This window comes from Pelophylax lessonae (genome assembly GCF_965119305.1).
Source record: "Pelophylax lessonae genome assembly, chromosome: 6".
Taxonomy (NCBI): domain Eukaryota; kingdom Metazoa; phylum Chordata; class Amphibia; order Anura; family Ranidae; genus Pelophylax; species Pelophylax lessonae.
Window position 1 is genome coordinate 72769237 of NC_138773.1, and position 25508 is coordinate 72794744.

A 25508-nucleotide genomic window follows, 5' to 3' on the forward strand; every position below is an offset into this window, starting at 1 on the left:
AAATAGGGTTTCCATGCATCCATTTTTCACGGATCGGATTGGATAGCAGCATGTGTCAGCGGAGATGTCTCCACTGACATCTGCTGCCCCATAGGGATGCATGGAGCATCTGATCAGGTCTGCCTGAAAAACTGACAGGCGGATCTGATCGGAACGCTCCGTGTGAAAGGGGCCTAAATCAGCAAACTGCCATACGGTGAATTGGTCGCTCACGGTCTGAATAAGTATGATGAGCGAACTAAGAGAGATCACGCAAATTGAGCGCAAACAATGTGTGTTGTGTTACAGGTGTGATGATGATGCAGTTATGTAGAAACCATTTTTGTCACCTCATTTACTCCAGGCACAGGTGATCTGTCCTTCAATCTGCATTGTAATACACATGAATGTATTGTACTGACTCATGATGTCCTCACTCACAAAGGTGTGTTGTTGTCTGGTGCTTTTACAAAACGATTGTCAATATGGAAATCAATTGACATGGAACAGTCCAGGTTTGGTTTCTGTTGTTTAGATGTGGTCATTGTTGTTGCCGGTGTGTGTTTTGTTGTTTGGCTTCCCTTTGTTCCCTGTCAATAAAACTTCTTTCGCTCTCAATGCGACCAGTATGGGCGGGGCTTGCTTGGGGCTAAAGATGGAGCAGGCCGGGCTGTTACACTGGCCTATAGTGATGGATAAGTAGCCTAGCACAGAAACCCCCCCCCCCCCCCCCAGCTCTGTCTAGGAATCCATCCTATGTTGGCATTGTATAGACAGTGCTTTGGCTATGATGTTCAGCATTGCAAGCCCATAGAAGGTCTAGAGATGAGGAATTCTGGCTAAAGTGGGCCTAAGGGACAAGTGTGTGTGTGTGTGTGTGTGTGTGTGTGTGTGTGTGTGTACATGCATGCATACATACATACATACATTATATTACCCAAAGTATTGGGACGCCTGCCTTTACATGCACACAAACTTTAATGGCATCCCAGTCATAGTCCATAGGGTTCAATATTGAGTTGCCCCACCCTTTGCAGCTATAACAGCTTCAACTCTTCTGAGAAGGCTGTCCACAAGGTTTAGGAGTGTGTCTATGGGAATGTTTGACCATTCTTCCAGAAGCGCATTTGTGAGGTCAGGCACTGATATTGGATGAGAAGGCCTGGCTCACAGTGTTCGCTCTAATTCATCCTAAAGGTGTTCTATCAGGTTGAGGTCAGGACTCTGTGCAGGACAGTTAAGTTCCTCCACCTCAAACTCGCTCAACCATATCTTTATGAACCTTGCTTTGTGCACTGGTGTGCAGTCAAATTGTTCCCACAAAGTTGGGAGCATGAAATTGTCCAAAATGTCTTGGTATGCTGATGTCTTATGCCCCGTACACACGTTCAGATAATCGGACGACTTATCGTTCGCATTTTGTTGCATGATACTAACATCGAATTCAACAATGCGTACAAACCGTATGATTTTTGTCATACAATTCTGGAAAAGCTTCCTGGTTGTGTATCTACGTATCAGATGGTGCAAAACAAAAACAATGGCAACCAGGCTTTTTCCGTGCTATTTTAGTGTTTCTGATCATGCGCGGTCTTTGTCGATCGATTTTTAGCGGACGCATACTGTACTGATGAAACGACTTTCGTTCGCAGGGCTATCGTACAACAGAAGTTTTCCTGTTTGTCCCTTGGGATTTTGTTGGACCAACTGTCGTGATCGGCAGCCGAAAGCTGTGTACCATCAGATTATCGTGCGGTCAGGTCGAAAGCGAGTTTTATCGTACGATTATCGGAATGTGTGTACGGGGCATTAAGCTGGATACACGCTATACAATTTTCTTTAGATTTTTTCCTTTAGATTTACCAAAACCATATAATATGAGGTCAGACCTAAACACTTTCACTTTGTATGCAATCAGGAAGGTCCTTGCACTATATAGTTGAAGGTAAATCTAAAAGAAATCTACCAACAAAAGTTGTATAGTGTGTATCCAGCTTTAGTGGCCAAGCCCAACCCCTGAAAAACAAACCCACACCATAACACCCCCCCCCCCCTCCACCAAATTATTGGGAGCAGTGCACAAAGCAAGGCCCATAAAGACACGGATGAGTTTGGGGTAAGGGAACTTAACTTGCCCACAGAGTCCGGACCTCAACCCGATAGAACACCTTGGGGATGAATTAGAGTGCAGACTGTGAGCCAGGCCTTCTCTCCAGCATCAGTGCCTGACCTCACAAATGTGCTTCTGGAAGAATGGTCAAACATTCCCATAGACACTCCTAAACTTTGTGAACAGCCTTCCCCGAAGAGTTGAAGCTGTTATAGCTGCAAAGGGTGGGCCAACTCAATATTGAACCCTACAGACTAAGACTGGGATGCCATTTAAGTTCATGTGTGTGTACAGGCAGGCGTCCGGTCAGTTTTATAATGCTGCCTGTGCCTCTGTTAGGGAGATTCATACTTATCATGTTTACTGTTATCACTCAGAGTGAAGGTGAAAAAAAAAATCTCAGATTTTGGGTTGTCTCCAAAACAGGAAATTTTCAAATGGGGATTTTCTCACACTTCCCGTTTTTGTTTATGGGACAGGAAGTGAAGGGAAATCCCCCCCCCCCCCCCAATGGGACACAGTGGGCAAGAAACACCTGATAGGGGTTATAACCTTCCCTTTCTCTATAGAAAATGGAAGCAAAAAGTCGTGCATGTAGTTCTACTTTAACCACTTGCCCACCACTTAACGAGGATTTACTGCGGCAATCTGCCGCTGCTGGGCAAAGCGACGTAGACCTACATCGCTCGCCCACGAGCCTGTAGGCGGCGTCGCGCCCCCGCTCGTTCCCTGGGGACCTAGCGCGAGTGACCAGCGGCTCTGATGTCCGCCGGTCACTCGCGATCTTCCACAGGAGAGGGAGAAAGACAGACGATTGATGTAAACACAGCCGTCTGTCATTCTCCCTGAAGTAATGACAGAGGCTATGCGATCCTGCTATAGCCACACCCCCTAACAGTTAGAAGCACGCCCTTATCGACACATTTAACCCCTTGATCACCAATAAAGTTAACCCCTTCCCTGCCAGTGTCATTTTTACAGTAACAGTGCATATTTATAGCACTGATTACTGTAGTAATGTCACTGGTACCCCCAAAAGTGTCAAAAATCTCAGTCAGGGGTCCGATCTAGCCGCCACAATTTTGCAGTCCCGCAAAAATAATCGCAGATCACCGCCATTACTAGCTAAAAAAAAAAAAAAAAACAATAAAAATGACATAAATCTTTCCCGTAGTTAGTAAACGCAATAACTTTTGCGCAAATCAATCAAAATACACTTATTGCGTATTTTTTTTTTTTTTTTATACCAAAAATATGGAGCAGAAAACAAATTGGCCTAAAATGTTAAATTTGGATTTTTACATAATTTTTTTTGAGAATTTTCATATAAAAAATGTGAAAAATATTACTTTTTCCAAAATTGTTGCTCTTTTTTTGTTAGTGTAAAAAATTAAAATTGCACAGGTGATCAAATACCACCAAAAGAGAGCTCTCTTTCATTTGGGTACAGCGTCGCACGACCGCGCAATTGTCAGTTAAAGTCAATCAGTGCCGAATTGCAAAATAGGGCCTGGTCAATGAGCAGCCAAATCCTCCGGGCTAAAGTGGTTAATGGTGACGGTGCACTTTGTAACATGTGAGTAGGAAGTTACACCTGCAAAGCTATACTGTAAAAGAAAAGCCTGGGGATGGTGGCGTGCTTCAGTTTTTATGTTTTCACAGAAGCAATTACACTGTAAAGCTCTCGCTGTAGAGATTAAACAGTTCTGTAGGTGTGTTTAAAGGAATGTGCATATTTTGTGGTTTTCCTATTGTTTCTTCCTTTCCCTACCCTATAGTGTTATATATAATGTGTGTAATTCTATGCAAATGCTCTGTCAGGACGTACTATGCGACATTAAGGGCATCTTTACCCAAAACTGAAATCTCCTTTTTCTGGAAGGTTGCAGTATGTTGGATCACATGCTAATGTAGGTGTCAGGTTCTCTGTTACTTAGGTAATGAAGCCAGATTTTCCAGTTCTGCCCAAATGCAGTGGCAGTTACAAATGATGGTGTCACACTTCCTCAGGGGATTGTCTGTAATAAATAATGAGGTAGTCGAGTTGATTTGTGCTTGTGAAGGGTGTAGGGACACAAGTTACAGAGAAATATCACTGGTGGAGTTTCTGAGCAGAAGATTTTTAGTACTAATGGACAAATAATTTGGAAAATAAGAGTGATCAAATAGATGGGTTGGTCTTTTGAGGAAGACAAGTGGGGTTTGTTAACCACTTAAGCCCCGGAAGATTTTACCCCCTTCCTGACCACGGGGTATTTTGCGATTCGGCGCTGCGTGACTTTAACGGACAATTGCGCGGTCGTGCGACGCTGTACCCAAATTAATTTGATGTCCTGTTTTTTCCCACAAACAGAGCGTTCTTTTGGTGGTATTTGATCACCTGTGCGTTTTTTTTGGGGGTTTTTTTTTTATCATGCGCTATAAACAAAAAAAAGAGCGAAAATTTTGGAAAAATAACAATATTTTTCACATTTTTTTTATATGAAATTCCCCCCCAAAAAATGTAAAAATCTAAATTTTTTTAACATATTAGGCCAATTTGTTTTCTGCTACATACGTTTGGTAAAAAAAAATCGCAAAAAGCGTATTTTGATTGGTTTGCGCAAAAGTTATTGCGTTTACTAACTAAGGGAAAGATTTTTGTTATTTTTATTGTTTTTTTTTTTTTTTTTTTACGAGTAATGGCGGCAATCTGCGTTTTTTTTTTTTTTTTTTTTTTTTTTTTTTGCGGGACTGCGACATTGCGGCGGACAGATCGGACCCTTGACTGACATTTTTGACACTTTTGGGGGTACTACAGTAATCAGTGCTATACATATGCACTGTTACTGTAAAAATGACACTGGGAGGGAAGGGGTTAACTTTATTGGAGAGGGAGGGGGGGTTAAGTGTGTCCCTAGGGGCGTGATTCTTACTGTCATTGGATGTGGCTGTGTGTGTAACAGCACAGATCAACGGTCCTACATAGCAGGACCGAGTGATCTGTGCTTTTACACAGGGAAGAATGACAGGCGGCTGTGTTTACATTAGCCGCCTGCCTTTCTCCCCCTCTACCCGACGATCGCGAGGGACCGGCGGACATCGGGTCCGCCGATCACACGCGCTGGCTTCTTCGGGTAGGAGCGGGGGCCTGAGCGCGCCTCCGGCGGCACACGCTCGCCCCCTATTCGCTCCCAGGCTAGTGACGTACCGGTACGTCGCTTTGCCTGGGAGGGGCTGACTGCCGCCGTATATAGTCGGGTGGCGGTCGGCAAGTGGTTAAAGAGGTTGTAAACCTCAGAAAAAAACAAACACCTGAAAGACAAACATATAATGAGCTAGTGTGCATCGCATACTAGCTCATTATGAAATACTTACCTTAGAATGAAGCCCCGAAGTGCCGACCGCTCACCTCTCTCATGGGTGACATGTTCGGTCGCCCTTCTTCTGGGTTTGAGGCATCCGGCCATCTGATTGGCTGTAGCCGCGATGACGTCACTCCCGCTCATGCACACGGGAGCCGACGGTTACGGCGCGGGGCTCTGAAGGAACGGCACGAGCGGCCGTTCCTTTAGAACGCATGCGCCAGTGACGTCACTGGCTGCATACAAAGTAAATATCTCCTAAACGGTACATGTTTAGGAGATATTTACAGTACCTATAGGTAAGCCTTATCATAGGATCACCTATAGGTACAAGTTGCAGAGGAGAGTTTACTCAGCATTAGATTTGGCAGTTCGGTTGCAGGGTTGGGCGATATACAAACTTTCATTTGCTGGCCACACACTTTGACATTTTGTCGGCAATAAAAGTAAAGAAGGCCATACTTTCTGCAGAAAATCTCTTGGTTCCCCCATCCCTTTAGCGGAGCTATTGTATTCTGACATCGGAGGTTTCCCATCTGTCAAAATTCATTGATCACTGCTGGCTGGTATAACTGTTGGCAATGATCAAACGGGGGGGGGGGGGATACTAAAGTTGATCAAGCAATCGACTTCAATATAAGCAGGCTGTCCATACATGGATTGAAGTTGGTCCGGTTCCTGCTGAACTGGTCAAACTTCGATCCATCTATGGCTGGCTTAACTCTCCATCGGCTTTGAAATGTCTGTCACCTACAGATTCAGTAACTTCCCATGAATGTATAATATACACTCACTGGCCACTTTATTAGGTACACCTTGCTAGAACCGGGTTGGACCCCTTTTCCCTTCAGAACTGCCATAAAGTGACTGTAAAGTCCTTTAGTATTTTTAATGAAAAAAAAACGTTATACTTACCTGATGTGTGTAGTGGTTTTGCACAGAGCAGCCCAGATCCTCTTCTGAGGTCCCCCACCTGGAGCTTCTTGCTCCTCCCCCTTGACCAGTTCCTCAAAAGTAAGCCGCTTGCTTTGGGGGGCACTGGTATGCGCTCGCTCCCAAGCCCTGCTCTGTGCGTCTATAAGACACATAAAGCAGTGGCTCAACCCCGCCCCCGCTCTCTCCTCATTGGCTCACTGGCTATGTTTGACAGCAGTGGGAGCCAATGGCTCTTGTTGATGGCTCAGCCAATGAGGAGAGAGAGTCCCAGGACAGCGCATTGCTGGATCGAGAGGGGGCTCAGCCTTTACAACCACTTTATACAATTCCTGTAATACTTATGTAGAGCTGGTGGGGGCAGAGGCATGTAAATCCTTTTTTTTCTTTTTTGACTCCTCTGTGATTTGACTCCTCTGTGATTTGGTGTGCATCAGATCTGCTAGTGTGTAGCACAGATATAGCCGAAGATATGGAGCTCCTTATCCCACTTTACATGCAGCCATTTCTGTCTTATTGAGACCATGGCTTGTATGTTTTAAAGGCTCGAGGAACAATGAGGTAAGGTGACCTTTCAGGTTATAGTAAAGGCACCAGAAATAGCAATGGAGAATAAGGGAATATAGAAGGCGAGTAATGAAAATTTAATGGAGTAAGAGAGAAAAGAGGCCAGGAAAATTCAGGCATGCTTACCATTTTAGTATAACCGCAGTTTATGAATTATACATTTTTTTTTTTTTTTTTTTTCTTCCTGCAGCCTCAAAAAAAAAAAAAAAATGCCAGTATAACTGAAGATACGTCCTGTTAGTAGCACCCCAGGTTCTGGGATTATATCGTGGGAGGCTGGGATGCCTATTTTGGCCAGTGGCCATTTGCAGCACCCTCTACTGGTGACCATGATATAACCATTACCCTGGTATAAGCACAGAACCAAGCCATGCAGCCAGGCACAGGACTTGCCTTAAAGGAAACTCTCATAAGAGAAATCTAGTGCCTGATATTGTTTATTTCTCCTAATGAAAGAAAATTATTTTGCACTCACTCACCTGGAACAGGTATATAGATGAGGACCTTTCACTTTGTTGTAACTTTCCTGATCTACATACTTGTTTCTGGGTCGACTCAAAGTGCTGTAGCCAATGGGTTGGCATAACCGCCAGGTAACGAGCATGTTCAGGTAGAGGTAAGCAATGGCAGCCCAAATCTTCCATGACTTTCTCAAAAAGATCAGTCTACCAAAAAGTAAGTTGGGTATAGATGGAGCCTGAAGGAATGGGTCAGCCTTAGATTTTTTTTTTTCTTGGACCCAACAGTAGAGATTTCTGCTATAATTCGCAACTCTTTTCCCTTCCACCTGGGAGTATTCGATTTTCCCACCCTATTTGGGCCTGTTCGATGAGCTTTGAGCGTGTCAGTGGACTAATGCCTCGTACACACGCACCGATTGTTGGCCGTCCGATCGGCCGTCTTTTGTCCAGTGTTGTAGTGTTGGTTGGAATGTGCCTAGACTGCACACGAATTTTGTCGGCCAACAACAACCAACTTCAGAAGTGATATCATGTGCTGGTTTACTTTCCGTGTGTTTTTTCATCTCTGAGCATGCCCAGTCTTGCTCATCACATTTTTGTCTGCCAAAATCTGTACTGACTGACGAACAATCGGCCGTTATGTTGACGGCCAACAAATTTTATAGCCTGCACACCAGATTTTGTTCGGCCGAAAAGTCGCAGTCGGTTGACTTTTCGGCCGAAAAGTTGCAGTCGGATAATCGGCCGATTGGAACATTGGCCGAAAATTCACAGCCAACAATCAGTGCGTGTGTACGAGGCTTAATGCTCCTTTCACACGCTCCGCTGTCCGGTGCGGACCGTTCTCTGCTCAGCGGGGATTGATCCGCTGATCCCCGCTGAGCAGGCGGATGACAGCTCTGTCTCCGCTCTGTGTGCGGAGAGGGAGGTGTCAGAGCCCCACTGCTCTCTATGGGGGAATCGGATGAGAACGAACATGCGGTCCCCTGGACGGATGGAAAATAGGGTTTCCATCTGTCCGAATTTCACGGACAGGATCTGATGCGGATGGCAGAGAGTGTCAGCGGACATGTCACCGCTGACATCCGCTGCCCCATAGGGATACATGGAGGATCCGATCAGGTCCGCCTAAAAAAAACTCACAGGCGGATCGTTGGTGTGAAAGGGGCCTTATGGGAATAAAAAGCAGCTTGAAAGAGTGGAGGGAAGTCAACTGCACCTGCAATGAATTCAATGCCATTCAAGCGGATATCAATAGCAAGCTGCATTGTCTATAGGGAGAGAATCTGTTCTGATGTCAATATGTGTACAAAGGCCAGTCAACACAAGACTTCGGCTTGTTCCCTCTGTTACATTTTCCTTTTCAGAAAAAGAAGAATCTATCAGAAACGGTGAAGGATTTCATAAAATTTCTAGCAGAGGTGGAGTTCCCACCAATAGAAGCTCCTCTAGCATGATCTACAAATTAACTGAAGTCTTGGTTTTTGGGTGGATCATTAAATTGATATTGGTGTCCCTTGAGCAAACAAAACAAGAAAATCTATGAGATGCGTGAAAAATTTGTTAGCACCTTTTAAGGAGGTCAAACGGTTTTAGAAAATATGGGATCCTTGGGCCCAATATATAAGGAGTGCCACCTGACCAGTACTAAGGGGCTCTAGTGGTGAATGTCTCAGCCCAAAACTTCTCTTCTTTTCTCTTTTTTTCTTAACCTTTTGGGCTTTTCCTACTCCTCTGTGTTTTTTTTTTTTATTATGTTACAAAGTACTGCAACACTTTATATTTTTATTGACGTATGCCAATGGCCTCCAGGCAATGCCGGAGCTTTTAGTGAAAGCTTCTGGTCCTGATGTGTTATTTGATTTACTCTATCTGTAGTACTATTTTATAACATTTGTATTTTCACTACACAAATTGTTGGAATTATCATATTAAGTTTTAATAAAAAAAGATTGAATGTAAATTGTTATTTTTACAAGAGCTGCTGGGGTAGAAGTATATATAATTTATCGAGGGGCATTCATCAAAGCAGATGGAAACTGGAGCAGCTGTGCACAGCAACCATCCGCTTCTATTTTTCATTTACAAAGCAGAACTAAAGGAAGCAAACAAAAAAAAGAACTTGCACGCAGACAAGCTGTTTATGTAATGCCTCTTCTGCAATAAAAAATAAACCTGCTCACTGTCCTCTGTGGCATGTAAACTGGGCTGTGCCTGCGCAACTAAATTTACAACGTTGGCATGGGCCTTATGTGTTGGTAGACCAACTCTTGTGCATGCGTCATTCTTTCAGCTGCCAATGAAGATGGCCGAAGCACCCAGAAGGAGCCAAGGAAGAGATGCTGGCACTGTTAGGGGACCCCCTTGCAGACTTTGGACCATTGGTGGGAAGGTAATTATAGGGACTTTAGTTCTGCTTTAAGGCCTTCATAACACTTGTGGTTGGTGGCAGGAAACATGGGCAGTTGAGCGGGGGAAAACATGGGCAGTTGAGCGGGGGAAACATGGGCAGTTGAGCGGGGGAAACATTGGCAGTTGAGCGGGGGGAAACATGGGCAGTTGAGCGGGGGGAAACATGGGCAGTTGAGCGGGGCATCTTTGATTCTATTACTAGATTAGGTGACAGAGGGAGGTTTGCTAAAACTGATGCACACAGAATCTGGTGCAGCTCATAGTAACCAATCAGCTTCTAGGTTTGACCCCGGTTCACTCTATCACATTGCATTCCTCTGCAAATCACATGCGATTCTACGGTTTAATTTGAGGCCATCATTTTGTATGGATCGGATCGCACTGCATCCGCACGGAAAAAGGTGCAGGCGCTTTTTTTTTTTTTTTGCCGAACTGGAATCGGATCACATGGGTCCATAGTTATTGCATGTATTACTAGCTAGAGCAGATCATTTGGTGGAGGGGGGATTATGGTGTGGGTTGTTTTTCAGGAGTTGGGCTTGGCCCCTTAGTTCCAGTGAAGGGAATCTCTTAAGGCGTCAGCATACCAAGACATTCTGAACAATTTCATGCTCCCAGCTTTGTGGGAACAGTTTGGGGGTGACCTCTTCCTGTTCTAACATGACTGCACACCAGTGCACAAAGGAAGGTCCATAAAGACATGGATGAGCGAGTTTGGGGTGGAGGAACTTGATTGGCCTGCACAGAGTCCTGACCTCTACCCGATAGAACACCTTTTGGATGAAATAAAGCAGAGCCAGGTCTTCTCTCCAACATCATTGCCTGACTTCAAAATGCATTTCTGGAAGAATGGTCAAACAAGATCTGCAAGGTAAAGACATAATGTGCTAGTATGCATTGCACACTAGCACATTATGTGAAAAATGCCTGAAAACTAAGCCCTTCAGCGATGCGATCGCTGCAAGCAGTGTCAATCTTCACCCGGTCTTCCTTCCGGGTCTGCGTACTCCAGCTGTGTGACAGACTGGAGCCACGATGATGTCACTCCCGCGCGCACACAGGGAAACTGTCATTCACGGGCACAGGTATCTGAAGAAACGGTACAGGTGACTTCATTGGCTGCATGTAATGTAAATATCTCCTAAACGGTGTACGGTGTAGGAGACATTTACAGTACCTATAGGTAAGCCTTATTATAGGCTTACCTATAGGTACAAATTATGTACAGACGTTTACTCCCTCTTTAAAGTGGAGTTCCACCCAAAAGTGGAACTTCCCCTTTAAGTTCTCCAGACCCCCTGACATGCCACATTTGGCATGTCCTTTTTTTTGGGGGTGGGGGGGTACCTAATTTTGACAAGTACCCGCTCCCACTATCGCTCGGGCCGCCTAGGAAGTTCTCTTCGCCCCCACCCCCCTCCCTCCCCACAATCTTCTGGGTCACAGGTTCCAGAAAATACCCCGGCCACTAAGGCAGAGCGACTTTGCGTATGCTCAGTGCACACCCGGCTGTGAAGCCGCAAGCTGTCAAAGCTGGGTGCCCACACTTAGGATGCCGGCACCGCAGGGAGAAGAGGGAGAGAACCGTGGCTCCCGCTTGTTGGACCGTGGGACAGGTGAGTGTGTGTTTATTGAAAGTCAGCAGCTACACTTTTTGTAGCTGCTGACTTTTAAAAACCACAAAACCGTCTAGAGCTCCGCTTTAAAGAGGTTGTAAACCCTCTTATAACTTGTACCTATAGGTAAGCCTTTAATAAGACTTGTCTATAGGTACTGTAAATATCTCCTAAACATGTACCGTTTAACCACTTTACTACTGGAGGATTTTGCTGTCTTATGTCTGGGCCACTTTTTGGGATTCGGCACTGTGCGACTTTAACTGACAATTGCGCGGTCGTGCGACGCCGTACCCAAACCAAATTTACGTCCTTTTTTTCCCACAAACAGAGCTTTCTTTTGGTGGTATTTGATCACCTGTGCGATTTTTTTACTTTTTGCGCTATAAACAAAAGAGCGTAAATTTTGAAAAAAACAATATTTTTCACTTTTTTTTTTTTATACGAAATTTCTCCCCCCCCCCCCCCCAAAAAAAAGTAAAAAGCATTTTTTTCTAACTTTTTGGCCAATTTGTTTTCTTCTACATATGTTTAGTAAAAAAATCACAATAAGTGTATTTTTATTGGTTTGCGCAAAAGTTATTGTGTTTACTAACTAAGGAAAAGATTTCTGTCATTTTTGGTGTTGTTTTTTTTTTTTTTTTTTTTTTGTGGGACTGCGGCGGACAGATCGGACCCTTGACTGACATTTTTGACACTTTTGGGGGTACCAGTGACATTACTACAGTAATCAGTGCTATAAATATGCACTGTTACTGTAAAAATGACACTGGCAGGGAAGGGGTTAATTTTATTGGAGAGGGAGGGGTTAATGTATGCCTGGTGCTTACTGACGTGTGGGGGGAGGTGACTGAGTGACACAGGGACAGATCGCAGGTTCAGCTATGCCTGCAATCTAACCCTGCCTGTATAAACAAAGTGGGCGGATCTCCAGACTCTATTTCCCGACGATCGGGGAAGAGCAGCGGTGATCGCCGCCGCTCCTCCCCTGGCCCGACTCCCGCTGTGACTGAATACAGCGGGAGCAAGCCTCCGGCGGCGCGCGTGTGCCGCCCACAAGGGGAGGAGTCCAGCGACGTAGGTCTACGCCGTTGGACGGGAACGAGCCACTTTGCCGCAGTACAGTCAACGTGACTGGTCGGCAAGTGGTTAAGATAATTACTTTTCATGCAGCCGATGACGTCATCGGTGCATGCGCTCTGAAGAAACGGCCACCCGTGCCGTTCCTTCATAGCCATGTGCCGTGAACGGTGGCTCCCGTGCGCATGCGCAGGAGTGATGCCATCGCGCCTCCGGCCAATCGGATAGCCGGAAGACGCGAAGCAGGGTGGCAGAACATGTCAGCTTTGTCTCTACTGAGTGGGTGGCACTGCGGGGGCTTTGTTCTAAGGTAAGTAGTTCATAATGAGCAAGTATGTGATGCACACTAGCTCATTATGCCTTTTGTCTTACAGGGTTTTTTTTTTTTTTTTGGGGGGGGGGGGGGGTTACAACCTCTTTAAAGTTCATGTGCGTGTAAAGGCAGGTGTTACAAAACTTTTGAACATATAGTTTAGATGTATATTGATTGGTACAGTCCATAAACAATGGACCTTACTTGACAAAGTGTCTGTAAATACCAGCCTGTGTTAGCCCAGAGCAGCCATTTGAATGCGATTTGTTGCTGTTGGCCAAACGATTGTGTAACGGAGGCCGGGGATGGATTTCTCATCTCTGGTTCCTGTATCGCCCTGCGGAAAGAGAAGATTGCTTATTGGTCTTGGTTAGGAGATGTTGATGTGTCTACCTTGAAGTACTCTTGAATAGGTCAGTACTATATAAACAAATCCAATACATCAATCCCTTGCTGTGTAATGTCTCTGACTTCCTTAGATCTGACATGAAGCACCCAGCTCTTTGTCAGTAGAATTTCCTATTCCTGCTTTGTCCTGTGTGGCAGCTGGATGGAGTGATGTCAGCAGGAGGCCTGCGGAGACCCCCATCTCTGCATACACTACAGGATGAGTCACTATCCCCTGATTCTCATCTTGTGGGCTTTCAATGGCCTCCAGGTTACTATATGGTGAAATTATAATGCATTCCCCTCATCTTACTCATTAACTCTCTCATTACCAGGAAGGCTTCAGTCTAAACCCCAGTGCAGTTGTTTTTCAGGCCTGCAATGGTTAAGATGCAGAGCCATCTGCCTGTGTTTTGCTCTTTATGCAAATAGCTCTATAATCCACCCCCTGTCCAGGGAGGGGCTGAAAACCCAAGCCGTGCTGTGATTGGATGAAGCTGGCTATACCTCTCCCTTCATCAGTATGCTAATACTGGGTGGGAAGAATAGGCTTTTATGCTGCGCTGTACTATATGACCAGAAGATGAGGACAGCGTGGATGGACGAGGCATCCTGCAAATTGGGGATTGTATGTATGTGACTAATTGTGTGATATCCGTACCGTACATGGGGGGTCTGTGTGTGTGGATAGTTGTATATAATCAGTGGGGTAAATATGAGGCATTTAATGTTTATATGCAGCTGTATAGATCTTTGATTGTCCCATCAATAATTGTCAGCCATCCAGAATGGATGAACTGACGTACCATGAATCAAATGGTGCCCGGTTCCCATCCAGCCATACATGTTTATGCCGCAGAGATGACAGAAATGACATTTTATATTTTCTAACATGTGACGGTGGTTTCAGAGGATGAAAAGTGTTTTAACACCAGCAGTGGGCAGATTGATGTCGAATTTCGAAGCCAGTTAATGCAATTTGATTGTCAGCAGGCTTTTTGTCGGGAGTTGCGCACACAGGCTTTAAATGATGGGAATAAAAAAGGTTCCGAAAAGTGAGGCTTGGATTTAGTGAGGTCTCTTTTTTTCTTTGACTCCTGGGATTTGCCCAGACCTGTTTTGTTATCTTTTATGTCTTTGAATCTCCCATTCTTCTCCATGTGATCATTTTATCCTTGATGTGGCATCAGCTGGCAATAAATAAACTAATGTATCTTTAAATGGAGAGTTCACCACCCTCAAATTCCATGATTGGTTTTATTACATCATCTAATTCTCAAACTTTTTTTCCCAATCATTTTTATTTTAAATTGGTATTAATCCCAAAACCAAAAATGTAATCTATTGCAGTTTACCAATCATTAGATGTAGTGGCGTCATCAGTCGTCTTTTCTTGGCTATTTTTTACCTCTGGGGATCTGGCCAGTAATGCACCTCCTGTGTTAGAGTGCCCCCCACTCTGGATGAAGGAGCACAGGGGTGACAACAGCATTGTCAGTTCAGGGGGGGGAAGGCAGTGTTGGGGCTCTTTCACACGGTCCGCCTCCGTAGGCGGATACGTGCTGCTCAGCGGGGATCGATCCGCCCATCCCCGCTGAGCCGACGGATGACAGCTCCGTCTCCGCTTGCAGTGAGGAGAGGGAGGTGTTGCAACCCCTGCTGCTCTCTATGGGGGATCGGATGAGAGCGGACCGCCTGTCCGCTCTCATCCGATCCCCAGGACGGATGGAAAATAGTGTTTCCATCCGTCCGGATTTCACGGACAGGATCGGATGCGGGTGTCAGTGGACATGTCTCCGCTGACATCCGCTGCTCCATAGGGCTGAATGGGCATCCGATCACATCCGCCTAAAAAACTGACAGGCGGATCTGATCGGAACGCCCGTGTGAAAGAGCCCTTAAATGTATTGGCAGATTTAAATATACTAACAAATTGAAGCCAGGCTCCATCCCACACTTCGGTTACAGCAAACTTTTTTTTTTCTCCTTTTGGGATAAGGTTTTGCATGAATAAACAAAAGCTGATTATTTTAGGCTTGGTTCCCACCTATGCAGTTTGCTTTGGATCGGTTTCTGCAGTTCCTTTTGCTGTGCGATTTTTTGCTTGTTTTTTTTTTTTTGGCCAATTTGTTGTTGGGCAGATTAAAAAATCTCAAATCACTGCAAAAAAGCACTACATGCTTTTCTGCATCTTCTCCATTTGAAGTCTGTTGAACAAAAAAAAAAGCAAATTTTTGTGTTGAAAAAAGTCCTTGACCCTTTTGAAATACACACCGGCTGAAAAAAAAGCATAGATGTGAATGTGTCCTATTGGAAACCATGTTAGATGAACTTTAGTGCGTTTCTGCAAAAAAGGACCAAAAAATGCATAGGTGTGAACCGATCCTTTAATCACCCCTGCCACTGTTATGTGGTTTGTCTCATCCTTTATTACTGCTACATTCTGCTGGAGAGCTTATGCTTTTGAAAAGTAATAGAATTACTGGCTGGATCACCAGATGAAAATAGAAGAAAGCCAAAAAAAGAAACAAATACAGTAGAGCTGCACAATTATTTGTTAATAAATTGTAATCTCGATTCAACCCCCTCACCATCCTAATCCAGCATTGACATGATTCATACAGTGCAGAGCCATTCTCTGCTCACTCATAGCTGTCAAAAAAAAGTTTTATCAACCTTGCTCAGCGCTGAGAGATCACTATAAACAATGTATCATTTGTTTCTTTTCGATCAAAGGGATGAACTTTGATCTGTAAATGAGGTCAGTTTAAAGGAGAAGTAAAGCCAAAGCTTGCTTGGCTGTACTTCTCTAATGGATCACAGGAGTGCCATACGTTTTACACTCCTGTGACCCGTATGCAGAGAGTGGACTAAAGTCCGCTCTCTGCTGACATCACAGATGTCGGTCCAGGTACAGCATCATCATGACAATGGAGTCTGGATCCGCCAGTTGCCTGGACTGACACTGGGTTCAGCCTCTCAGTGAGCTGCTGGGAGCCTGAGACAGCCGCTCCCACCCCTTCACAGCTCAGCGCTCCAATGAGAGTGGAGGGAGCAGAGAGCTGCTGACTGACAGTTAGCAGCTCTCTGCTCGGGGAGCTGTCAGAACCGAGTGACCGCTGGTGTTCGATCACTCTGTTCTCAGTGTAGGGCAGTGATGGCGAACCTTGGCACCCCAAATGTTATGGAACTACATTTCCCATGATGCTTAGCTACACTGCAGAGTGCATGAGCATCATGGGAAATGTAGTTCCAAAACATCTGGGGTGCCAAGGTTCACCATCATTGGTGTAGAGCAGGGGTCTCCAAACTTTTCAAACGAAGGTCCAGTTTATTCTCCTTCAGACTTTAAGAGGGCCGGATTTTGGCCAGTGGGGGCAGAAAATGTCCCAGGCCCAGCATCAGTGAGAATAAATATGGCCTCACGCCTGGTGGTCAGTAGGAGGAGGAGTAGTGCCCCTATTGGTAGGAGGAATAGTATCCCATCATTGGTATTGGTGGAGGAAATAATGCCCCCTTGTTGGTGTCAGTGGGAGGGATGGTGCATCATACCAGTTGGAGAAATAGTGCCCTTAGGGCCAGATAAAGGCAAGCAAAGGGCCACATCTGGCCCCCGGGCCGCAGTTTGGAGACCCCTGGTGTAGAGGCTCCGTCCGGGGGACAGATGCAGCATCCAACTAGGTAAGTATTCATCTAAAAAAAAAGGCCCAAACCTATACTTGTCTTTTAACATCTTAAAGACTAAGCTTTTATCGAAAATTACTTGGCATCCCCCAAACGTTTTTATTTATATATATATATATATATATATATATATATATATATATAATAATATTTTAGCAGAGACCCTAAAGAATAAAATGGCGGTCGTTGCAATATTTTGTCACACTGTATTTGCGCAGCTGTCTTTCAAACGCAGTTTTTTGGGATAAAATACACTTTAATAAATTACAAAAAAAAAAACGAAACCGTAAAGTTAGTCAAATTATTTTGTATAATGTGGAAGATGTTATGCTGAGAGAATTGTGATCTTTATTCTAAGCAAAAAAATTGTGATTTTCATTTTATCCAGAAAGGTGCAGCTCTAGAATACAGTAAATATATCTAAGAATTTGTGAGCTGCGATGTTTGCTTTTGGGTTTAGTACTGCTTTAAGCACATGCTTGTAGAAAGGATAGTACATGGGGATACTGATACAGCCACAACAAACTACTCATTATTATTGGTCTCGTAATCCTTGCATCAGTTTCACTGCTCCCTTGTGCTTGGAAAAGGCGGATTTACTTTTGATGCTCCCTCTTACTTGCTTAAGCTGGATAGTAATTTTGACACTTCCTGCCGCTTGCTCATAACTAAATATTTTCAACGGTCAAACTGCGAGGGAAGGTCACTTTGTAAATGGCTGAATTTTAATGGATGGATGCTTATATTGTGATGCAGACTAGTATAGATGGGATGCATTTGATTATTCTAGATGGGAATATGCAGGATATTGAGATATGTGGGTGTGTACGGCTTGCTGTACTGTTTTGAAGTGTAAATTGGCAGCGTGTTTCTTTTCAGTGAAAGTTGTGGTCTTGTTTTATCTTGCAGGATCGTCTCTCCACCCTGTCTCCCAGGAATATTTAAATGAGGCAGTAGAAGAGAAGCATCCCATCTGCGGTCTTGCTACCACCCTGGGCATCGCTAACAAGCAGCATCTGGCTTAAAGAAGCACCTGCAGGGGCCTGACATGCCGTTTACCTCCTGAAAAGGAGGATGGGCACTCAGGGCAGCCCTGTGAAGAGTTACGATTACCTCCTGAAATTCCTGCTGGTGGGGGACAGTGATGTCGGGAAGGGGGAAATCCTGGAGAGTCTGCAAGATGGAGCATCAGAATCTCCATACTCCTATAGTAATGGTGAGCAGCTGTTGTACTGAAAGCTATGTTTTTGTCTTCTCCATTCCAAGCACCTGGTAATCCCCCATGGCACTGTTCAGTGAATGTCCCATTTATTTGTCATCCTGCCAAAAAAAGGCGGTCCATCTGAATAAAGGATGTATTGGGCCATCTGAGGCGACTCGTGCTTGAATTTAGAAATTTTTGGCTTTACATGTGTACAGCTAACTGAGCTAAGCTTGTGCAATCCCTTTTGTTCAGCACAGCCTGCCAGGCCTCTGTGCCCATACGGTGGACAAAGTAAAAGGTTCCACAATGACTGCATACATGAGAAGATCCTAACTGAATCATAAGCAAGCTCGTTAAAAATGGACAAGCAAGGTCTTTACTTTCCATACACATGCAGAATGTCAGAAAGCTTGGTCTTTTATCTACTCTTTTCTGTGTTCACATATGGAAGCTTAAAGTATAACTTAAGAACACCAGTTTTTTTTTTTTTTGGCTGGAGTGCAGGGATTAGAACACTTGTCAGTTTTTATTTGCTGACTGTGCCCCTGGTTAGAGAGATTCATTCTCTTTTTGTCCTGTTTACCATTATCCTAAAAAGTAAAAGAAAATTTTTGGGATGTCCCCAGAAAAATAATAGAGAGGAAATCTTCCAATGGGGACGTTAGTTCTGGTGACCTGGGGCTCCCACAGGAATTTCCTTAATTTGCAGGTATTTCATCTCAATTCCCTTTTTTTGGTTATGGGACAGGAAGTGAAGGGAAATTTCCACAGATGGTAGAAAAAAAAGATACGTTTTTTTTTTTTTAAACCTATAGTTCTACTTTAAAATGTAACACTTGGCGGGTCTTTCTTACTTTTGCTATATGACCCCCCCCCCCCCCCCAATGCAGACACTAATTAGTGTTGTGAATCTCAAGGGTGCAGTGATCTCAGTGTCAGATAACAGCACTCCAGATACAGCTGGTCAATAAGTATCTCATGGTCATCCTACCTGCTAGCAATCATTCCTGTCGAGGTCGGCGCAATGCCTTAAAAATATATGGGGGATGATTTACAAAACTGGGCCATGCAAAATTTGGTGCAGCAGTGCCTGGTAGCCAATCTGCTTCTATCTTTAGCTTGTTCCAAAAAACCTGGAAGCTAATTGGTTTCTATGCAGAGCTGACCCCGATTTTGCACTCTCCAGTTTTACTAAATCGGCCCTCAAAATTTTCACTCACCCTGCTCGCATTTGGCGAATGGAAAAAAGCTGAGGGTGAGTGTGGGTAGGGCTACATGACCAACAGTCCAATCTGTGTTTACACTTCGAGCCCCGCTGCTATTGGCGGCCGAGGATGATGGTGGAAAAGTAGTCTGGTGAGCTGCATACAGGCAGAGCAGTACACAGGTGCTGTCCCTATATTTCCTGTAAAGCCATGGGACCTGACAGTATGACCTCTGTGAGCCCGGCTTCCTGTCCTGCCCGATGTAGCTGGAGAGCAGGAGGTAATGAGTGATCCTGAGGACTGTGATAGCCACTCCGGGTGTCTCGGTGTAGCGTTCACCGAGAGTGGCCCTGACAGGAGAGCAGCAGCTTTCCAATTTGTGCAATTTTCGTCTCCTTGTGCTCTACGGAAGTCTCCATCAGTTCATCCTGAGCAGTGTGAGCAGACTGATCTCAGTGTGAGCTGTGCAGTGTCAATGGCTATGCGGGTGTGTGGATCTCAGTGCTGGATTGTTCAACCTCCCGCTGTGCTGCACCTCCTCTCCTCACTGGCAGATTAAATGTAAGGGGGAAATGGGGACGTCGCACGACGATGGATGGGGGTTGGAGAGGAGACAGCAAGAGGATGGGAAGAGACCTAGTCCTAGAGAAAGGAAGAGGGAGAGCAGCATTTGCAGAAGTAAAGTCCCTGTCCTCCTGGTCTGCCTCCTAGTGCCTCTAGAAAGGGGATGTTCTACAGGGCTTTCTCCTAGTTTCTTGGCTGTGTCTGTCTTAAAGGGGGAGTTCACCTTTAGGGACACCTGGTTAGAGAGGTGGTCATTGGATTCCTAGCTATTATGCTTACCAGTGTCTTCCATACTTTTTTACCCAATGTGAAGATTTTTTTTTTTAAAAACCCTGCATGTCTCCACATTGCACTGCATTACATTCTTTCTTTGGTCATGGAAACGGTCACTGGGGACCCAGAAGGGACATCACATGTCCCTTCTGGGTCCGCAACAAGAAGGGAGCAGATGTGTCCACTCCTCCCTCCTCTTCACCCAGTGGCATCCTCTATACCGGTCCTGGGCTCGCAGATGGGCAATCAGAGCCTGGTATACATAGCGGGGGGGGGGGGGTTCACACGGGATGTGTGGAGCATTATCATGTCACCATGGCGATCTGGTGCCTGGGATTTGTCAAGCCCTGATCTAGAAGATATCCAATCGCCTTAAGGCAGGTATGTCAAACTTGTGTTTGATCGGTGCCTGTGGCCCCCCAGTTGCTTCTTCTTCTGTGGCCCTCAGTGGTTTTACAAAAAGTCGCTCTTAGGTGATCTTCTGCAAGTTCCCCTTTTTGCATCATTTTACAATTAAAATGTCTGGAAATTATTTTCTAGCACCTTTTGTCTGGAATTTAACATTAGAGTAAAAAATGCAACCCACAATAATACATCCTATAGTTCCCCAGTACTTTTTGTGGGAGATAAGTAGGTCTGGCCACAGTAGCTCTAAGGCATCCCCATTGAGGATTTAGTCCTCTCCATTTGGCACCATGTTTTATCAGAGTTTGACATGCCTGCTTTAGGGGATCAGGAAGGATTTGTCTTCCCTGTTGGGGTAAATTGGTTGGAGTAAATTTAATTACTAACTGTGTACTGCGCTCATCCCAAAAACTGACATTCCTCTCCTCCCTTTTTGTTTCTGTAATTGCTTGGGACTCCCTATGGGATATGAGTCAGACCAGAGTTGTTCTAATACAGTCATGAGATTGTAAGGCCGTCATTGGCTGGCCTCGATCACACCCAATGGTGTGCTAGTGACAGTGCTAGCTGGCCACAGAGAGACGGCTATAATTTTATATCCAGTCCTGTTTGCTGCAAAAGAAAATCTTTTGTTCGTTACGGTGAAATGTAATTAATAGCACACTGCTAAGATAAAGCAGTAATCTGCACAAGTCCATAGATTTATCCTCATTGATTGCTGTAGGTTGCTTTGCACCAAAATATTTATTACAAATAAAAACCTCAGAAATGGAAAAGCAGAAGTGTTGGTGGCAGCTAATCTGATGCAATTCTATAATTAACCTGTACTTGCCACATGCACCTATCCACCTTCTGTTCTAAAACAAATATTCGTATAATTAAAATGTAAAAGATGTCGGCTTATAAACGGCCTTTTATTATCCTTTTCTAAATGACTCCATTGTAAGATCCTGCTTATTGTCCTTTTCATATACACACATTGCCAGCTTGGCATTTTAGAAAGCGAAGGTTGCCTTTTTAATATAAATTTCATGTGATAATATCTATGCACAGAGATGTCAGCAGCTGCCTTTATATTCAAATTTCATCTTTTCCTGTAAAAGTTGAGCTTCTGCATGTAATCTGGAACTTTTAAAGCTGAACTAAACCCATAGATTTAATGGTTTTCCAATGTAGTTCAAGGCATGCCATGAATTGTAACTGTCAGTTGCTTGTGCTTTCCACTGTCAACCAATCAATCAAATGGATTTTTTTTTTTTTATAACTGATCGCATGTGCAGCAGTATGGCAACTGCAGATCAATCGCAGGCTAAGATTGCAGATTTCTTGGCTGTAAAATATAGAAGGGTTTAGTTTCACCTTTAAAGTGGAACTTTAGTAAGAGAATTAAAGCCGAGTTCCGACCGAAACTTTTTATTTTTGTTAAAAATATCTCTAGTATAGTCAGGGCTCGTGCATTTGCATTAAGATATTCTGTAAACTGTCCCGTTTTTTGTTTGTGCAGCACGTATAACTTACTTTATTCTGGTCCTGTACAGCGCGGCCATCTGCAATGTTCCTCTTCCTGGATTCCGTGCTCAGACTCCACCTCTTTGGCCCCTGATTGGAGGTGATGCGGCCTCCCATACACACATAGAGTGCTATGCACTACAGCTGTTCTAGAACACCGCCCTCTGCCTCCCTCTTCAAGCACAGACCTAGGCCCCTTCCCTAGTAGTGCCAGCACCGCTTTATCTCCTCCTCCCTCTCTCCTTCCCTACAGCTGAGCAGATTAGCCTAGGGGCGTGTCAATATGGAGGGGGGTGGACGTCACAAAGGAGTTGACACTCCACTCAGTAGTTGGTGATGCCCATTGACTCCTGGGATTGATGACACTCCTCTCTCCAGGAGCCAATTCAAATCCGGAAATGACGTAGGTCGCCGCGGCACCAGAAGGAGGAAGAGAACCGATATTTCAACATAAATGAGGTAAAGAAACTGTAAAAAAAAAAAAAATGCCAATTTGATTATTGCATGCACACAAGTGCTGCATGGTGGTAAGTCTAAAATGTGGATGGGACTCCGCTTTAAGTCCTACTAGATGACTTCAGACTGGCTCCTTTTGCAGGTATAGCTATGAAAACTTTAAAAATAAGTACCTATATTGTTTAAAATACAGTAATGCTTCGTTTCCACTGAGCGGGTCGGTTCGGTTTGGTATGCTAATTTGAGTGATTCCATTATGAAAGTGGCCCATACAACCGAACCAAAACCGCACCATTCCTGGTCCTGCTTCAGATGTAGGGCCATAGGAAATGGTACGGTTAGGGCAGAGCTACTGGCGTCACACGATACATTCCACTGATTGGCGGACAGGAAACCATCAATGCTCATGTCAAACGAAAGCGCAAAACAAAGACCTCATTTGGTGTAAACCCCGCATGGCCCCTGGTGGCCCGACTTGCAGTGGAAACGCTCACCTGAATAGACCGGACCATTCTAACCCTTCCAAACTGTACCGACCCGAACCGTTCTGCTCAGTGGAAACGAGGCATAATGCACTGCCTCACCCTGCTCTGCACATGCTCAGTTGCTCTCAAATTTTTGGGAACTGCTGAGTTTGTAGAGGCCATCTGTTGAAAGTGGAATTAAACCCCCCTATCCTTTACAGCCAATGATGCTGCTTCTGTTTGATCTGTAAGTGCCATACCGCTGCACATATGATCCAGCTATGACGCCAGCCCCTTTGATGGTTTGACAGTTTGGTTGAGGACACAAGCAAATGTGAGTTAGCAATCCCAGCATTCCAGGAATGTAACTGTTTTTTGAAACTGTTAAATGGATGGGTTCAGTTCCGCTTTATCATTTACTGCTGTTCAGGGGCTCTGGGCAAAATGGCAGCCTCTGGCAAGAAGAAATCGGAGCAATGCTGGAGGCAATGTATAGCGCACACTCAACCTATCAATGTGGAAAGTGTGTTTCTTGATAAAGTACATTATTATGAAGTTATTAGGTCTACGACCAACTTAAAGTGGAACTTTACCTTATGACAGTCGCCTGATATATCTGCATTAGGCAAAAAAACTTGTGTCTGCAGCAGTGGCAAATGCCCCTCATGCTGACAACTCTTGGAACTCTTGGGTTAGTAAGGCCCCATTCACAAGTCCTAAATGGCCATGGTGCAGCAAAGTATATAACGTGTACTTGGGACTGGGATCCCAGGCTGTACAACTGAATGACAGGCTGAAAAGAGTTGGGGCAGTCCGGCTGTAAACCTGTATCCACAAGTCCAGCAGTTGACTGCAGTTAGGGACAAATGTCCCTATTCTGAACACAGACAGCTTACAACCTGGGGCAGACTGCTATTCCTAACAGCAGGTAACTGCTGGACATGCAGAGAAATGTTTACAGCTGTGGACAGCCACAAATCTTTGTTCAGTTGTACTGGTTGACAAGGATTGGAACACCTGGGATCCCGTCTGCAGGTATATTTGCCGTTGAAAAGCCTTTTTCGTTATCGTACTCATGTAAAACTCTGTACATCGCAGGACAAAGGGTCTCTTCATCTGTATTATGATCGGGTTATGCTGCCACCTTCAGGTGATTGAACATTGGACTAATCCCTCCCTATTAGGCAAGGCTTCAGTTTTTTTTGCTAGTGCCTTAGGTTTTTTAAGCCGAAAGGGCCTCCCTGTGAGGGTTCAGAGAGAGGCTATGGTGTGCATTCGACATCAAGGAGGCACTAAAAGTCTGGGAGCTCAAGAAGAAGCTGATCTTGTCCTTTCTTTTGCGGAACTCCATTTTACTGTGCTGCCCGCTGTCCACATTTAGTGGGGAACCCCAGAGAAACTGAACAAGTTTGTCTCCAGGATCCAGGGATCCTCGCGTACTCCCTAATATATGCCTTCCTGCTGCTAAAGATTTCACCTCATCTGCTTTGCAGGATTTTAGTGGAAGGAATGCTGGTGTTTCTTATCACCCTGGCCAGGCCAAGGAGAACTTGGTTTTCCAGCATTGTGAATATGTGGGTAGACGACCCTTGGGCCCTTCTGGATCAATCTGACCTACTGACACAAAAGTGACTAAAGATAAAGTGATATCCCTCCCAAGACCACACTTACTGCAAGTAGTCAACCCCCTGGGCATACACTGAGGTGGGTCAAACTGCGCCTAATGCCTCTGATCAGCCTCTTGTAATGTTTCATTATCCACACCACCAGTACGCTTTTTGTTTTTTGTTAAAATTAACAAACATGTTATACTTGCCTGCTCTGTGCAGTGGTTTTGCAACCCCCGATCCTCCTCTTCTCTGGTCCTCCTCCTGTGCTCCTGGCCCCTCCCTCCTGTTGAGTGCCCCCACAGCAAGCAGCTTGCTGTGGGGGCACCTGAGCCCAGCTGCAGCATCCTGTGTCCATTCAGACATGGAGCCGTGGCCCGGCCCTGCCCCCTCTTTGTCCTCATTGGCTTACTGAATTTGACAGCAGCGGGAGCCAATGGCCCCCACACTGCTGTCTCAGCCAATGAGAAGGGAGAGTTTCAGGGAACTGAGACACTCCTGCAACATTGCTGGATCGAGATGGGCTCAGGTAAGTATTAGGGGGGCTGAGAGGGCTGCTGCACATAGAAGGCTTTTTATTTTAATACATAGAATGCGTTAATAATATAAAAAACTTCTGACTTGACAACCTCTTTAACACTGTTAAAACTGTAAAATTGTACACTTACTTGACTAGTGCCTCCCCTGGCACTTGGAATTATCTGCAGCCAGTGTTGCTAGGAATTCAGCTGCTCCAGTCCCTGCTGGAGCCAACGTGCATTCCACCAGGCGGAAATGATGTAATGCTGTGTATCCTCTCCTGCGTGTTTCGTCAGCAGGGCGTCATCAGGAAGTGTGGATAACTACGTCTCATCTGCAATTTGTATAGATCGGCCTGCTTCTTAATTGGGCAGCCAAAAAACTTTTAAACCTATCAAATTCCTTCAATCAACAAA

At 44.9% G+C, this 25508-nt stretch overlaps 1 protein-coding gene across 1 annotated transcript in view; it reads left to right on the forward strand.

Moving 5' to 3' along the window:
* The window catches only part of RAB40C (RAB40C, member RAS oncogene family), a 65038-nt gene that overhangs the window by 4342 nt on the left and 35188 nt on the right, over positions 1-25508 (forward strand). The window contains exon 2 of the mRNA XM_082261374.1: positions 17796-18102. Coding sequence (XP_082117500.1) covers positions 17961-18102 — 142 coding nt within the window. The 5' untranslated portion in view covers positions 17796-17960. The remainder of the gene's footprint in view (positions 1-17795; positions 18103-25508) is intronic.